The 18600-nt window shown below is 47.3% G+C and overlaps 1 protein-coding gene across 2 annotated transcripts in view; it reads left to right on the forward strand.

Annotated features, from left to right (window-relative positions):
• Window positions 1–18600, forward strand: part of sv2ca (synaptic vesicle glycoprotein 2Ca) — a 315141-nt gene that overhangs the window by 47840 nt on the left and 248701 nt on the right. For both annotated transcript variants that reach the window (XM_038805520.1, XM_038805521.1), the window contains exons 2-3: window positions 5535–5604; window positions 7515–8306. In XM_038805520.1, coding sequence (XP_038661448.1) covers window positions 7736–8306 — 571 coding nt within the window. In that variant the 5' untranslated portion in view covers window positions 5535–5604; window positions 7515–7735. The remainder of the gene's footprint in view (window positions 1–5534; window positions 5605–7514; window positions 8307–18600) is intronic.

The following is an 18600-nucleotide window of genomic DNA, read 5'->3' on the forward strand; positions in this document are numbered from 1 at the left end:
ATCTCGACCACACAGCCTTGCGATCGCTTCAACTAAAGTGAAGGTCAACGGACATGAGATCTCCTGCCTGCTGGACTCCGGGTGCACTGAGAGCTTCTTTCGCCCCGATACGGTAAGGCACTGCTCCCTCGGGTACACCCTGCCAACCAGAGAATCTTTCTAGCCTCCGGATCCCACTCCATGGCGCTCCTGGGGTACTGCATCGCCACTCTCACTGTCCAGGGCGTGGAGTTCAGCGGCTTCCGCCTCTACGTCCTCTCCAACCTCTGTACTGCCTTGCTACTCGGCCTAGACTTCCAGTGCAATGTCCAGAGCCTAACCCTGAAATTCGGCAGGCCCCTACCACCCCTTTACCACCCCTTCATGTGTGCGGCCTCGCGACTCTTCAGGTCGACCCACCTTCTCTTTTTGCAAACCTAATCCCGGATTGCAAACCCATCGCCACCAGGGTCATACGGTACAGCGCCCAAGACAGGACCTTCATCAGGTCTGAAGTCCAGTGGCTGCTTCTGAAAGGCATAATCGAAGCCAGCAATAGCCCCTGGAGTGCCCAAGTGGTAGTGGTCAAAACTGGGGAGAAAAATAGGATGTTTGCTGACTACAGCCAGACCATCAATCGGTACACACAGCTCGATGCGTACCCCCTCCCACGCATATCTGATATGGTCAATCAGATTGCACAGTACCGGGTCTTCTCGACAGTGGACCTGAAATCTGCCCACCACCAGCTCCCCATCCGTAAGGCGGACCGCCCATACACTGCGTTCGAAGCAGACGGCCACTTTTACCACTTCCTTAGGGTTCCCTTCGACGTCACCAACGGAGTCTCGATCTTCCAACGGGAGATGGACCGAATGGTTGACCGGTACGGACTGCGGGCCACCTTCCTGTACCTGGGCAATGTCACCATCTGCGGCCACGATCAGCAGGACCATGACGCCAACCTTGCCAAATTTCTCCACACCGCCACTCTCCTCAACCTCACATATAACAAGGAGAAGTGCGTGTTCAGCACAAACCGCTTAGCCATCCTCGGCTATGTGGTCCAGAACGGAGTTCTGGGGCTCGACCCCGATCGCATGCGCCACCTCATGGAACTCCCCCTCCCCCACTGCCCCAAGGCCCTCAAACAATGCCTGGGGTTCTTTTCGTATTACACCCAGTGGATCCCAAACTATGCGGACAAGGCCCGCCCACTCATCCAATCCACCGTTTTCACCCTGACGGCCGAGGCTCACCAGGCCTTCAACCGTATCAAGGCCGACATCGCCAAAGTCGCGATGTATGCGGTTGACGAAACTTTACCATTCCAAGTGGAGAGCGCTGCACCAGACGTTGCTCTGGCTGCCGGCCTCCATGCCTCCGAAATTCGAAAAGGAGGCCCAAGCCATCGGTGAAGCTGTGCGGCATTGGAGGCATTACAAAGAACAAATAACAACGAAAAGTACAGCACAGGAACAGGCCCTTCGGCCCTCCAACACCCTCTGCACCATGCTGCCCGACTAAACTACAATCTTCTACTTCCTGGGTCCGTATCCCTCTATTCCCATCCTATTCATGTATTTGTCACGATGCTCCTTAAATGTCACTATCATCCCTGCTTCCACCACTTCCTCCGGCAGCGAGTTCCAGGCACCCACTACCCGCTGTGTAAAAAACTTGCCTCGTACATCTACTCTAAACCTTGCCCCTTGCACCTTAAACCTATGCCCCCTAGTAATTGACCCCTCTACCCTGGGGAAAAGCCTCTGACCCTCCACTCTGTCTATGCCCCTCATAATTTTGTTGACTAAATTACCTGGCCGGCAGGAGATTCACTCTCCTCACTGACCAACAGTCGGTTGCCTTCATGTTTAATAACACACAGCGGGACAAGATCAAAAACAAAAGTCTTGAGGTGGAGGATCGAGCTCTCCACCTACAAGTACGAGATTTTGTATCGCCCGGTAAGCTCAATGAACACCCCGATGCCCTATCCCGAGGTACATGTGCCAGCGCATAAGTGGATCGATTCTGGACTCTGCACGACAATCTCTGTCACCCAGGAGTCACCCGTTTTTACCATTTCATCAAGGCCCGCAACCTGCCCTACTCCATCGAGGAAGTCAGGGCGATCACCAGAGACTGCCAGGTCTGCACGGAGTGTAAACCGCACTTCTACCGGCCAGACCGTGCATGCCTGGTGAAGGCCTCCCGCCCCTTTGAACACCTCAGTGTGGACTTCAAAGGGCCCCTCCCCTCCACCAACCGCAACACGTACTTTCTCAGTGTGGTCGATGAATATTCTCGATTCCCCTTTGCCGTCTCACGCCCTGACACAACCTCTGCCACCATCATCAAAGCCCTCAACATCATCTTGGCTCTGTTTGGTTTCCCTGCCTATGTCCACAGTGACCGGGGATCTTCATTCATGAGTGATGAGCTGCGCCAGTACCTGCTCAACAGGGACATTGCCTCGAGCAGGACGACCAGCTACAACCCCAGGGGAGACGGGCAGGATGAGATGAGAATGGGACAGTTTGGAGGGCCGTCCAGCTGGCCCTACGTTCCAGAAATCTCCCGGCCTCCCGCTGGCAAGAGGTCCTCCCCGACGCACTTCACTCCATTCAGTCGCTCCTGTGCACCATGATGAATGAAACCCGCCATGAACGACTCTTTGCCTTCCCCATGAAGTCCCTCACAGTCTCCTTCAGGGACCTGGCACCAGCTGGTTCCCCACACACACCCCCCCCTCCGACCCGGAGCCACCCTCCCTTCCCCCGGCGCACCCCACCGCAGCCCCCGCTCCGGGGATGAAGAGGATTTTGACACTCTCCCGGAGTCACCGAAGACCAAGCCGCCGCCTGAGTCGCCACCACCACTGCAGCGCTCTCGACGGCAGATCAAGGCACCAGACCACCTCAATTTGGAATATTATCTGTACTTTTAAAACACAATTTCCTGTATATAGTTGTCCACCACCCTAGCCGGACTCATTTTTTAACAGGGGGTGAATGTGGTAGTCATCACTGATGTATATATTGTATGTAGAGGATGTTGATATAGGTGCTTTATGGTAAGGCCCCTGTACTACAGGTACAGGGGGAGATCCCTGCCTGTTGGGTCCGCCCAGTAGGCGGAGTATAAATATATGTGCTCACCGTACAGCAGCCATTTCGTCAGCTGCTGTAGGAGGCCACACATCTCAGTGTAATAAAGCCTCGATTACATCCTACTCTCGTCTTTGCGTAATTGATGGTGCATCACACATTTTCCCTGTGTCTGCTTGGGTTTCCTACGTGTGCTCCGGTTTCCTCCCATGGGTGTGTAGGTTAGGTAGATTGGCCATGCTAAATTGCCCCTTATTGTCCAAAAGGTTAGGTGGGGTTATGGGGGTACAGGGATAGGGCAGGGGATTGGGATCAGGTAAAGTGCTGTTACAATCCAGAGAATAGACAGCACAGAGTCTCACTCTATGCAGATGACCTGCTCCTCTATGTCTCGAAGCCACAGGAGGGACTGAAGGCAATACTGCAAATACTGAAAGGGTTTGGCACCTTCTCGGGCTACAAACTTAAAAGCGAGGCATTCTCAGTGAACCCAAAAGTGGGAGGGACAGAGCTGGAGGGGCCCCCGTTTAAAACGGCCCGGAACAGATTCCGCTACCTGGGGACCCAGATAGCCAGAGACTGGACACAGATCCACAAGTGGAACCTGACCAGTCTGGTGGGACTCACTCCCACTCTCCCTGGTGGGGAGCACAGGCAATCAAGATGAACGTACTGCCAAGGTTCCTCTTCCTGTTTAGATCCATTCTGATCTTCATCCCCAAGGCCTTTTACCAAAATGTAGACAGTCTAAACATTGGCATTTGTGTGGGGGGCGGGGCTAAGAACAGGAGAATTCCCAAACAGACACTGCAAAGAAGGAAAATCAAAGGGGGGTTTGGCCTTACCGAACCTACAATACTACCACTGGGCAGCAACGGCAGAAAGAGTGAGGGGATGGGTACAAGAACCCAACACAGATTGGGTACAAATGGAGGAGGCATCCTGTAAAGGAACGACCTCCGGACCCTGGCTACAGCAGCACTCCCATCCTCAACGACCCTCCGGACCCTGGCCCCAGCAGCACTCCCATCATCCTCAACAAGATACACAACGAGCCCAGTGGTAACGGCCACACTGAGAACGTGTTGAGTGAGTTGAGACTCAGTATGGTGCTCTTTCAAAGGGTCGGTGCAGACTTGGTGGGCCGAATGGCCTCCTTCTGCATGCAGAGATTCTATGATTCTGTGAGGTGTCTGCCTGAGAGCTGTGGGAGGCACTGAAAGCGGTAATTCGGGAGAGCTTATTTCTGTCAAGGTGCATAGAGATAAGGTGGAGCGGTTTGATAGGCAGAGATCTATGGACGCCATTTAGATTGTGGATGAGAGGGACTTGATGGCCCCGGAGTAGGGGTTGTTGAAAGAGAGTAAGAAGCTCCTGGTGGAATTCAAACTTTTATCTACCGGAAAGGCAGTGGGGTAATTGTGCCAGATTAAAGGGCATTTTAACGTGGCAGGTGATGGTGCGGGAGATCAGGCAGATAAGGTACCCAGCGGGCAGGCTGGTCACTGAGCCAGGTAAGGTGAATGGAGTGTTTGAGGCCTTCCACTGAGGACTGTAAAGGTCGGAACCCCCGGGGTGAACCTGGGCATGAGGCGATTCTTGGATGGTTTGGATTTCCAGTTGGTAGTGGGAGGGAAGGTACAGGGGCTGGGGGCTCTGGTAGAGTTGAAGGAGGTGATGAGGTGTATTTGGCATCTGGTTGATGCAATCTGCGAAGGAGAGAAACCCTGCGGAGGGTAAATTCGACCTCCTCTTGTGCAAGATTAAGCCTAATTCAATTTAAAGAGGTGCATTGGGCACACATCACAGTATCATGGATGACTCGTTTTTTACCGGGGGGTGGAAGATTAATGCGGATGGTGTTCCGGGGAGTCGGCAAACCACACTCACATGTTCCGGTCTTGCCCAAAGTTGGTGAAGTTTTCGGAGGCTTTTTTGGAGGTTATGTCGGAGATTTTGGGAGTGAGGGTGGCCCCGAGCCCGTGGGTGATGATATTTGGAGCGTCGGAGGAGCTGGGAATGCAGGTGAGGAGAGGGGCCTTCCTGATAATCCAGAGGCGGATGTTCTTAGGATGGTGGGCTCCGGTGCCGCCCAAAGCAGCAGAGTGGGTGAGTGACTTGGCGGATTTCTTACATTTGGAAAAAATGAAATCTGCCATTAGGGGGTCCGCGGAGGGGTTCTTCTCAAAGTGGTGGTTGTTCATTGCCTTCTTTAAGTCTTTAAGGAGTGGTAGATGTCAGTGGGGGGGGGGGGGGGGGGGGGGGGGGGGTTGTTTTATGTTACAAGTATAAAGTGTTAAGAGGGATGGAGGAGTTTTGTTTTGTATTGTGGCAAGTGTATAAAGATAATGGTTTCCTGTGTTTTGTACATCAATTGAAAATGCCGTGAATAAAAATATTTTTAAAAATGATGATACTCTGAATGTTTTTCTTTTATCCCACCAGACTCTTCATCCAATCAGTAGACTCCTGCTGCAGCTTCTCCTCTCCCATTTTTGCTGAAGCCTCACTTCAGGTAAAACCATTTCAATCCATGGTTAAAATATAAATTTAATCATGATCAGGAGGTAGATTGCAAGAAACATAATCCTAGGACAGGAAAATATCATGAATTTCAACTTATTAAACACCTGTTTAATATTAACTAAATTAATATTATTAAATGTATATTCTTAAGTATAAAGTGTGTTTAGATTAAGTAAATTCATATTAATTAATCTCTAACAAGAAAGAGTCCTATTTTGGAAAGAGTTTGGAATTTAAAAGATTGAGAGGTGATCTTATTGAAACATATGAGATCCTGAGGGGACTTGACATGGTGGATGCAGTAAGGATGTTTCTTCATGTGGGACAGACTAGAGCTAGGGGACACATTTTAAATATAAGGGGCTGGGTTCTCCATTCTTGGGACTATGTCCCCACGCGTTGTGAAAACTGTGGTCTTTTATGCCAGGAAAACTGGCGTCAAAAGGCCACAGAGTCACCATCTTGCAGGGGGCTAGCAGGCATAGCGCTCGCAACTCCAACTGCTGATATGGTCTCCCACACTTCCGGGTCAGAGGCCATGCCGCGCTCCATGGCGGACTCAGCCCACGGACCTGAACCGCCGAAATAGTGCCCCGCATCGGCCGCTCGCCCGTCCCGGACCGCCCACACACATAGCCCCCAGTCCCGAATGAAGCCCTCCCTGCCCTCTGATCGGCCCAAACCGACGCTGTATCATGGACGGTGGGACCATGTTATAAGCACGCCGTCGGGCATTCGGCCGATCGGGGATGGAGAATGACAGGTGGGCCTCAGGCAATGGCCTGACGCGGCATACTCCACGTCTACGCTGATTTTCAGGTGGTGGACAATTGCAAAAGTGGCGCCGGTCCCAATTTCTTGCGCGAAAACGGATTCTCTGCCCCATTGCCGAATGCGATTTCGGCGTCAGGGTGCAGAGAATCCAGCTCAAGGGGTGTCCCGTTTAAGATGGTGATGAGAAGAAATTTGTCTGTCAGCAGTTCATGAGTCTACAGAACTCCCTTTACCAGAGAGGGGTGGAGACAGGGCCAATGAATATTTTTAAAATATAAATTTAGAGTACCCAATTCATTTTTTCCAATTAAGGGGCAATTTAGCATGGCCAATCCATCTACCTTGCTCCTCTTTGGGTTGTGGGGGTGAAACTCACGCAAATATGGGGAGAATGTGCAAACTCCACACAGACAGTGACCCAGAGCTGGGATTGAACCTGGGACCTCGGCGCCATGAGGTAGCAATGTTAACCACTGAGCCACCGCGCTGCTCCGCCAATGAATATTTTAAGGCAGCGTCAGATCAATACTTGACTAACAGGGAAGTTGAAGGTTATCGGTGGTAGGTAGAAAGTTGAGGTGAGGCCACAATCAGGTCAACTGAGATGTTATTGAATAGCAGAACAGGCTCAAGGGGCTGAATGGCCTATTCTTGCTCCTCATTTGTATATTTGAATGAACTGCCCCTCAACATTCAATGGCATTATCATTATTGAATTCCCCACTATCGACCTTACCATTGAATAATAAGTCATATAAATACTTTGGCTACAAGAGCAGGTCGGAGGTTGGGTATCCTGTGGTGACTAACTCACCTCTATCAGCTAGGAGAACAATGGCAGCAAGCGCATGGGAACAACACCACTGGATTAAAACCCTGGAACTCCCTTCCTGTCAGCATTATGGGTGTACCTCCATAACACGGACTGCGGTGTGTTCAAGAAGAGGCTCGTCACCACCCTCTAAATGCAATTAGTGATGGCTACTGAACACTAGCCTTGCCAGTTATACCCTCAACGAGTGAACAAATTTGATAAATATTGTTTTCTTCTCAATATGAGGTTTCATTTTGAATCAATCAAGGTATCTGATTGCTTATTTTTCCATTCATTCTTTTATTGTGTAGGTCCTTGATGGTGGGAATATAACAAAAACAAAATCATCAATAACTATCTGATAACACTAGAAACTCAAGTGCTAACTCTCCGAGCTTTTTGAGTGTGTGAGTTAAAAGCTGAATGCCAGAAACTCAAAGCCAAGATTCCAAATTTGGACTGTGTTTTCCACTTTCTGTATCATCTGATCCAGTCTGATCCGTGAAGGAAGGCATCTAAGATTGGGGAAAAGATGGATGATGCTTACAGGGACAGGACTACCCTGATGAGGGGTGCCAAAGACATTGCCAAAGAAGTTAAGAAGCAAACCGTTAAGAAAGCAAGCAGAGGAGCAGACCACACACAGGATGAACACAACATGACTTCTTATGCTAATTTTCAAGATGATGATGGCTACAACTACCACGGAGGGACTTATGGAGCGGAACCTCAAGAAGATGAAGGTTCAAGTGATGCTACTGAAGGCCATGATGAGGAGGACGAGATTTATGAAGGGGAGTATCAGGGGATCCCAGATGTGGGTCAAAGGAAGGCGAACCAGGTCGCTATAGGACAACCTGTCTCAGATGAATACAAGGACCGTGAGGAGCTGGATGCTGAGAGGAGGGCTGATGAGGAGGAGCTGGCACAACAGTACGAGCTGATCATTCAGGAGTGTGGGCATGGCCGCTTCCAGTGGGCACTGTTCTTTGTGCTGGGATTGTCTCTGATGGCTGACGGAGTGGAGGTGTTTGTGGTGGGCTTCGTCCTGCCAAGTGCAGAGACAGATATGTGTGTAGAAAACTCCAGGACAGGATGGCTGGGTGAGTCATTCAATTTCTCTTTATTCCTTTTTATTTTTCTCAAGAACAAGGCTGTATATTATAACCTTTTACTCAATTTTGTTATTATTACATAGACTTTCCAGTGATTTAACTGTTTAACAAAAATACAAAGAGAAGTGTAAAATGTGATGTTGCTTCTGGGTGTTAAAAATGACTGTCTGAGATGACCAGCGGAATATATTGAACTGCTATAACCCCACAGGGGGTTTCCCTACAAAACCATTGGTTTTGCGATGTTCCTTCATTTCTTTATTAAAAAACAGCTTAATGAAAATATTGTAGAAATGATCATTTGAATCCATTCTCAACTCTCATTATTTTGTTAATTATGGTAAAATATGCAAAAGCAATTACTGAACATAACAGCAATTCAATGATGTATGGACAAGTACAGTGTTTTCTTCCAAAATAAAATCGTACAGTGTCTTCAGCATGTAAATATTCAAAAATAATTTCAACTTTGAAAGATGAATTACTTCCCATTGCTACAGTAACATTTGGCTGCCAAATGGATTCATGGAGTATCAGTAGTATTTGAAAAATCTCCCTTATAATTAATGAAAATGTTAGGAAAATAAAGGTAACTTAAAAGGGTTTATATTTGTATTGGTAAACGTTAGAAATTAGGTGTAGTTTTAAATGGGTTTAATTTAATGTTTCTGTGCCTGGAAGGATAAAATGTATAGTTAGATTCATGCTGGCAAAGGTGGGTTTCTGTGTGTGGGTTGTTTTAGTTCCAACTGTGTTGATATTGTGCTTAGAGAGGGCTACAAGCGTGAACAATTAATAAAAGGCATAAGAAGCGTGGGTGTTGTTTAGCAACTGGGGCCTTGTAAGATAGAGAAGCTTTTAAGTTTTAGTTTACCTAATTTGATTACAGTTGGTAGTGGGAGTAAAGGCAGCTCCCACAGCTCTGCTGAAAGCAGTTGGTTTAGAAGACTAGAGAGGGAAGATCTCTCTCAGCTTTGTTTGAAGAAAAACCACACAATGGAGTAAAGGTTAAGAAAACACGTGCAGAGATCTGAGGAGCAGCTAATTAGGGAAACTAAATAAATTAAGAGAAATTTACAAGACGTCGGAGGTTAAAAGATACTAGAGCAGAGAACTATTCAGTGAAAAGACACACAGAGCTGAGAAGAAGGCTGTGACACCAGAAAAATATCTGAAGTGGATTTTCAGGTTTGTAAGATTTTACCAAACCCAAGTTGAAATAACTATGGAATTTGATAGCTGGATCTTGGAGTTTGTGTAAAATCAGTTAAGACACTAGAAATGTAAAAGTGGGCAGTGTAAATTCCTGGATAGGGTTCTCTGTTGAAAGTGGAGTGGAAGCTTTGTTTAAAAGTGTCAATTGGAAAACTTGGTCTGGATTTCGGAAACTGCTAAGGGAAAGCGTAACTATGAGAGATGATTTTAAAGTGTGCTTTTGGGAGTGGAGTTTGGAAACTCTCATGTGACAATCACCTGGGAGCATTCTGAGGAGAAATCCACAGGCACTAACTTGGTGCAGAGCGGAGAATGTGTATTTGACCACAGTCATCTATGTGCTTAAAAGGGATTCTTTGTGTTAATGAGACCATTGCAGTTGAAGATGTACTGTGTAATCCATGTTAATCTTTAAATCTGTGTGTATTTGTTAATATATTGTATTATAATCCAATGTTCCCATATTTAATAAATGTTTTGCTTGTTGTAGAAACAAATTAGTGGTTCTGGGACTCTGTTCCCCCATGTTTTATTAAAAAAATTAAAATTACAGGGCGGGATTCTCTGTCCTGCTGCGCCAGTTTTCTGGTGTGGCGCGCCCCCACTGGCAGCGGGATTCTCTGTCTCACCAGCCAACCAATGGGGTTTCCCATTGTGGGCAGCCCCACGCCATCGGAAAATCTCGGGGTGTGGGTGTGCTGACGGCGCAACGGAGAATACTGACAATGGAGAATCCAGCCCACAGTCTTTTGAGCCAGCATTCCATTCTGGGATCTCCCTTTCCATGTTATAACACCAACTAGGATCGTAAGAAACACTTAGATGCACATGGATACAGTAATAACCTCTCCAAGGCCAGTCTTCCGATATCAAATCACTTTATTGCTTTATTTATGGAAAAGGCTGCTGCTGTGGCTTAAAACACTTCCGTCCAAGCCTGAGGATCTACAACGGCGCCGGTTTGGGCTGGAACAGCGGGTTCTAAGCTCCTGCGCACATTGGACGAGCTACCGTCCTCTCAATAGGGGAACAAGTATTCCACAAAGACTATGAGGAGATCTATTGACGACCACCCATGTGCTTGTGGCACCTAAAACAACCCTCCTCACCGCCACCCCCGCCCCCCCCCCCCCCCCCCCCCCCACCCCCCCCCCCCCCCCCCCCCCCCCCCCCCCCCCCCCCCAAACAATCCGTTTCTCACTCAATACTCAAGCGGTCTCCTCATGATCAGCCCGAGATCCTTTGAGGGTGGAACTGCTACTGGAGGTGTGAACTGAATTGGAGACCTTCGCATCCGGAGGAAGCACCGAAGAGTTACCGATGCAGATTCCGCCTTGGTGTCTGCTGCAGTTGGAACACCTGATTCCTCGACTTCCATCCTGGAACCCAAGTCCTTGTTATCAGGGGAGACTGACACAGGATTCTCATCAGGCTGGTGCCCTGCACTGGCCAGTAGTGAGGCTTATATGGGTACAGTCTCCCTACTTCTGAAGTGGTCCAGGTATTTTCTCAGGACCTTATCCTGGACCTTCACTCTGTAGGATAATGGCCCCGCTTTCTCCATTATGATTCCAGGGACTCAGTTGGAGCCAACCCCAAAGTTCCTCACATATACCAGATCACCTGTCTTTTATATTCTTTCCGCTCCCGCAGAGTCATAATTTATTTTCTGCTTCTCTTGTTTGGACTCCAACCTCCCCACCAGATTTGGGAATAGTAGGCTTAATCTCCTACAAAGCCGTCATCCCATTAACAGTTTCTCTGGGGTGATTCCAGTTGTAGATGAGGAGTGGTCTTATAATTGAATAAACACCATCGCAATTTGATCTCTAGGGATGCTGCCAGATGCTTTTTTACTCTGATTTTTAAGAGTCTGCGCCGCCCGTTCTGCCAGACCTTTTGATGATGGGTGATATAAAATCATAGAATCCCTTCAGTGCAGAAGGAGACATTTCTTGAGACTGCAGAGGCTGAAGTCAAACCACAAGCTGAAAGAAAGGTTTAATATGAAATAAAGCATGCTAAAGATCCATCGCATGAAGCAAAGGCTTTTATCTTTTGATCTTCATCCTTATTATTTGTTTACCCCTTTTCACCCCTATGTGTTAGTCTGTCTTGTGTTTGTGTAAAGGTAGAAGGTGGGACAGTTAAAGGGGGTAGTAGGTATTAGCTGTCGTTAACCAATTGTATTTACTGCATATCATAAATCATAGAATTTGCAGTGCAGAAGGAGGTAATTGGGCCCATTGGGTCTGCACGGCCCGTACAAAGAGCACCCTACTGAGGCCCACCTATCTACCCTATCCCCGTAACCCAGTAACCCCCTAACCTGCACATCTTTGGACTGTGAGAGGAAACCGGAGCACCTGGAGGAAACCCAAGCAGACACGGGGAGAACGTGCAGACTCCGCACAGTCAGTGACCCAGCGGGGAATTGAACCTGGGACCCTGGAGCTGTGCAGCAACTGTGCTAACCACTATGCTACCGGCTTCCCCCATTATGCTACTATGCTGCCCCCACTATGCTACCATGCTGCCGTTTCATGATAGTTCTTGTTATAAATAAACAGTAATTGTGTTTACAGTTACAAACTGTGGTTATTAGGTAGCCATGGACCAAAGACTTTGAGTATTTTTATAAGAATTTTTGGTTAATTCACTTGTGTTATGATTCCGCGTCACGTGGGACTGGAATTGACCATGCATTCGCCCAGGGTGTCATAACACTCCTAATATGGGAAAAAGCTACTTTGCACCATACACAAGGAAGGAAAAATCACTCCATTAAAGGGAACATTCTACAAAGAGCAAATCAGCACAACCAGCAGAGATAAGTCTTCACAGAAACCCTACTTACTATCTGCTCCAAATTCTACTCATTGGACATTATTCTTGTATTGTCAGAGAAATATTGGCCATTATTACTAATGTTAAATCTCCAGAGGAAATCATTTGATAGAGTCAGCTTCACACAATGGTAGCATCTTTATCACTGGGTTGAAAGGCTATGAGTACTATTTCAGTACATGTGTATGAAATCTGTCACTTGAGTGCAGCACTGAAGAGGTACTGTATTGTTAGGGATGCTAATTTTTGGATGAAACCTGAAATTGAAACTCTGTCTTCCTGATTTTATGGATATAAAAGACCTATTTAGCCCCTTGAGCCTGTCCCGCTATTTAATGAGATCATGGCTGATCTGTGGCCTCACTCCATATACCCGCCTTTGGCCCATTTCCTTTAATATCTTTGCCGAACAATAATCGATCTCAATTTGGAGGTAAACTAGTTCGGACCAGGTAAGGAGTCTACAATGCTGAGTGTGAAGTTGTGACAGGTGTCTGCCCTAAACAAAGTCCTCTGTGTTAGAGGGAGCTCAGTCAGTCAGCACGGGACTCTCACTGGTGGTCTTCCTTTCACCTGACCTGGCGGAATAATCACGGCTGTCACGGCCATGAAATGAGACATATTGGCAGATGGAGGGGCACATAGAGGCCTATGCCTAAGTCACTGGCTAGAGTTCCAAAGAAAATGGGAGAAGCTCTTGGGTTGATTGGCCTCCTCTGAATAAGGTCATCAGTCACTTTGAGATTTGACTACTGCTGCTGTTTGCACAAGTGGCAGCTCTCAGCTGTACTTGAGGCTTCCCTGTTATAGCAGGTACATAAGTTGTACCCCTCGTGACAAAATATTCATACACTGGCAAGGCGAGGAACAAAGATCAGGCACATCCCAGTATTTAGAGTGGAACGCAGCCTGTGGGTTTTTGGTCCTATTCTCTGATACAACAATGAAATGACAGTATCCATTAATGAACTCCTTAAACAAAATGCATTGCTCAGCCCAGCGAAGAAAATACATGTTTCACAACAGATTGTGACATTTCCAAGGCCAGAGGCCATGTATTATAAATGAAGGAATGAAATGAGGCTGAACCAAGTTTGTCTGTATCAGACCCTAGCTGCCAAAACCTTTGGAGTTCGAAAAATGTAAAGCATCGGTGGGCTGGATTTGGACTCAATTCTACCATTTGTGCACAAGGGGATAGCTAATCAAAGTGTATAAAATAGATATTTTTATTTCACAGGTTAGGATAACATCAGAGCTCACGGCACAGCAAGCAATGGCTCACAGTATCAGAAGGACTCAGAAACTAAGCTTCCAACTTTCCTGAAGACAAAAGACCCTGAATTCCGGCTGGTGGTGGGAGGGTGGATGGTATGGGTTGGGACCAGCAAATTGGGATGGAACATTGTTTTAGGGATTTTGACACACTTCCAGTGTCCAGCACGGGGTGTCCTGGGCAGATCTTCTACCCCCATCCTCTACATCAAGGTGCAGCTCCCAGGACACTAGGGAATTCCACATATTATGCTTTTCATTGCTGAGTGCTGAATGGGGCAGCACGGTAGCACAGTGGTTAGCACAGTTGCTTCATAGCTCCAGGGTCTCAGGTTCGATTCCCAGCTTGGGTCACTGTCTGTGCGGAGTCTGCACGTTCTCCCCATGTCTGCGTGGGTTTCCTCCGGGTGCTCCAAGGGTTGGTGCAGACTCGATGGGCCAAATGGCCTCCTTCTGCACTGTAAATTCTATGACTCTATGAATTAATCCCATTGAGGCTCATTTTTAAAAAACTGAAATCTTTGCTAATGGATCTGTTAATCACAGAAATAAAGAATTAAACAGCATGAGAAGGAAGCCATGAACCCATTGAGTCCATGCTGCGTCCCTCCAACTGCAATTTAGCTGATCCAATTTTCCTGCCATTTCCTTGTATCATCAAATTCCGTCAATTCTGTCTGCACAGTGAGTGCTGCTTTGGCTGAGTGACAGTGCATTTTGGAGTTGGGTGGAAACAGCGAGTTAGGTGGAACCAGGAGAAGGTGAAACTGCAGCTGAGGCTACAAGGGAGAGAACTAACTGGTAAGTCTCCAGGGTGCGGACTCGGAGAGAGGATTCCAGGCACTGGTGAGTTAACAGAGTAACTGACCTGAGGTTAACAAAAAAAGTCAAAAAACAGGACGTCACCAGAAAGCTGTGACTTGATTGGCTGGTAGGGAACCTGCACTCAACTTGAAACATTGCTAAATTAATTAAACCTAATTAATTAGTTACTAAATCATAAGTAAAGGGTTCTCTAAACCAAAGGCAGGTAATAAAAACAACTAATTAATTGATTTATTTAACTTATATAGCTTAATCTTTTGTAAAAGGGCGTAAATAACAGGCCTAGCCATGACAGGAGAGCTCGCACCCGTGGTATGCTCTTCCTGTGCTATGTGGCAGATCATGGAAGCTCCAATTGTTCCTGGTGACCACGTGTGCAAGAAGCGAATCCAACTGCAGCTACTGACTAACCACAATTCAGAGCTGGAGCTGAGTGTGGATTCACTGTGGAGCATCCGCGATGCTGAGCAGGTCGTGGATAGCACGTTCAGTGAAGTGGTCACACCGCAGGTGAGGATTGAATAGGCAAAGAGGGCATGGGTGACCACCAGGAAGTGTAGAGGAGGCAGGTAGTACAGGAATCCCATGTGGCCATCCCCCTTTCTAACAGATATACCGTTTTGGATACTGTTTTGGGGCTGACTGTACAGAGGAAAAACGTGACAACCAACTTAACGGCACCATGGGTGGATCTGCTGCACAAGAGGGGAGGGGGAAGAATGGCAGGGCTATAGTGGTAGCAGCTTCAATTGTTAGGGGAACAGATAGGCACTACTGTGGCTGTCAACGTGACTCTAGGATGGTGTGTTACCTACCTGGTGCCAGGGTCCGGGATGTCACTGAACAGTTGCAGAGCATCCTGAAGGGGAGGGTGAAAAGACAAGTTATGGTACATGTTGGTACCAATGACATAGGTAGAAAGAGGGATGAGATCTTGCATCAGGAATTCAAGGATCTAGGCTGTAGACTAAAGAGCAGGACCTCTCGGGTTGTAATTCCTGGATTATTCCCAGTGCCATGCATTAGCGAGTATAGAAATAGGTAAATAGCGCAGATGAATGCTGGCTTCAGAGTTTGTGCAGGAGGGATGGTTTTAGATTCCTGGACCACTGGGACCGTTTCTGGAGAAGGTGGGACCTGTACAAGTGGGACGGTCTACATCTGAACGAGAGCAGGACTAGCATCCTTGCTAGTGGGGTTGCTAGTGCTGTCGGGAGGTGTTTAAATTAATTTGGTAGGGGGAGGGGACACAGAAAAATAATCAAGTCAGAGGGAATACAGCTGTAGTAAGTTTCAGGAGAGTAAGACAAGGCTGAATGGCCTCTATATTGATGCCCAAAGTATTACAGGTAAAACAGATGAGTTAAGGGCGAGGGTTGACAAGTGGATTTATGATATAGTAGTCAGGACGGAGACTTGGTTGAGGGAGGGGCAGGATTGGCAGCTTAACATCCCAGGATACAAAATCTTCAGTAGGGACAGGGGAGGGGGCAAAAGAAGGGGAGGCATTGCGCACTATTAGTTAAGGAGTCAATTACTGCAATAAGGAGAGATGATATCTTGGGGGTGGCGTTAAATTAATCTTTGTGGATAGAGCTTAGGAATAAAAAAGGGGCAGCCACATTGCTAGGTGTTTATTATAGACCCCCAGATAGTCAGTGGGAAATTGAGGAGCAAATATGTGCGTAATTTGAAGAGGTGTGTAAAAATAATAATAGGGTAATTAAAGTGGGCGATTTCAACTTTCCCAACATTAACTGGGATAATCATTGTGTTAAGGGCTTAGATGGATCAGAGTTTGTAAAAAGTGTACAAGAGAACTTTTTAGTTCAACATGTGGAGGGGTCCAACAAGGGATGATGCAGTGCTGGACCTAATTCTGGGGAATGAAGCCAGCCAGGTGGTTAATGTGATGATGGGGGAGCATTTTAGTGATAACGACCACAGCATGGTGCAATTTAAGTTTGTTATGGACAAGGAAATAGACAAATTACAGAAAAAGGTCTCGGATTGGAGGAGAGCAGACTTTAGTAAAATAAGGCAGGATCTGGCCAAAGTAGATTGGAATGAGTGGGGAGGTTTACAGAAGAGTGGTGGGGGTGGGGGTTGGGGGGTGGGTTGGGGGGGTGTGTTTTTTAAAAAAATGGGGAGGGTACAGGCCCAACGTGTTCCCTCTAGGGTAATAGGAAGGTGTAACAAACCCAGAGAACCATGGATAACCAGAGACATTCAGGATAACGAAAAGGAAAAAAGAGGCTTTTAATAAGTACGAGGGGAGCAAATCAACAGAGGAATTAGTGGAGTAGAGAAAGTGCAGGATAGGGCTTAAGAAAGCCCTGAATATTTCACATCTGTCTTCACCCAAGGGACTGAGGAGCCAGGTATGGAACAGAGAGACTATGAGGTTATTGAGGTAATTGTCAAATGGGCTGACAAGGTAGTGGAGGCGTTGGCGGGCTTAAAAGTGGCCAAATCTGCAGGTCCGAATGAATTGTGTCCCAGGCTGCTGTGGGAGGCAAAGGGGGAGATTGCAGGGGCCCTGAACCAAATCTTTAATACTGGAGGACTGGATAACCGCGAATGTGGTCCCACTAGTTAAGAAAGGCTGTAGGGATAAACCAGGGAACTAAGGCCAATGAGTTTCATGTCAGTGGTGGGGAAACTAAGGTGGAGAGGCAAGGTTTGAGCAGGAATAGTCAGCATGTCTGGGAGGTCAGGCCTAACAAATTTGATTGTGTTTTTTGAGCACGTGACTAAGTAGATGAGGGTAGTGCAGTTAATGTAGTTTACATGGATTTCAACAAAGCATTTTACAAGGTCCCACAAGGAGACTTATAAAGAAGGCAAATGCACATGGGATACAGGGGAACTTGATAAGGTGGATTCAAAGCTGTCTGAGCTGGAGGAAACAGAAGGTGATGACAGACAGCTGCTTTAGTGACTGGAATCCATTGTTCAGTGGATCTGTGATGGGTCCTCTCTTATTCGTCATTTATAGAACATAGAACGATACAGCGCAGTACAGGCCCTTCGGCCCTCGATGTTGCACCGACATGGAAAAAAAAACTAAAGGCCATCTAACCTACACTATGCCCTTATCATCCATATGCTTATCCAATAAATTTTTAAATGCCCTCAATGTTGGCGAGTTCACTACTGTTGCAGGTAGGGCATTCCACGGCCTCACCACTCTTTGCGTAAAAAACCCACCTCTGACCTCTGTCCTATATCTATTACCCCTCAATTTAAGGCTATGTCCCCTCGTGCTAGCCACCTCCATCCGCGGGAGAAGGCTCTCGCTGTCCACCCTATCTAACCCTCTGATCATTTTGTATGCCTCTATTAAGTCACCTCTTAACCTTCTTCTCTCTAACGAAAACAACCTCAAGTCCATCAGCCTTCCTCATAAGATTTTCCCTCCATACCAGGCAACATCCTGGTAAATCTCCTCTGCACCCGCTCCAAAGCTTCCACGTCCTTCCTATATGAGGCGACCAGAACTGTACGCAATACTCCAAATGCGGCCGTACCAGAGTTTGGTACAGCTGCATCATGACCTCATGGCTCCGGAACTCAATCCCTCTACCAATAAAGGCCAACGCACCATAGGCCTTCTTCACAACCCTATCAACCTGGGTGGCAACTTTCAGGGATCTATGTACATGGACACCGAGATCCCTCTGCTCATCCACACTACCAAGAATTTTACCATTAGCCAATATTCCGCATTCCTGTTATTCTTTCCAAAGTGAATCACCTCACACTTCTCCACATTAAACTCCATTTGCCACCTCTCAGCCCAGCTCTGCAGCTTATCTATGTCCCTCTGTAACCTGCAACATCCTTCCGCACTGTCTACAACTCCACCGACTTTAGTGTCGTCTGCAAATTTACTCACCCATCCTTCTGCGCCCTCCTCTAGGTCATTTATAAAAATGACAAACAGCAACGGCCCCAGAACAGATCCTTGTGGTACGCCACTCGTAACTGAACTCCATTCTGAACATTTCCCATCAACTACCACTCTCTGTCTTCTTTCAACCAGCCAATTTCTGATCCACATCTCTAAATCACCCTCAATCCCCAGCCTCCGTATTTTCTGCAATAGCCGACCGTGGGG

This window comes from Scyliorhinus canicula, chromosome 8, assembly GCF_902713615.1.
Source record: "Scyliorhinus canicula chromosome 8, sScyCan1.1, whole genome shotgun sequence".
Taxonomy (NCBI): domain Eukaryota; kingdom Metazoa; phylum Chordata; class Chondrichthyes; order Carcharhiniformes; family Scyliorhinidae; genus Scyliorhinus; species Scyliorhinus canicula.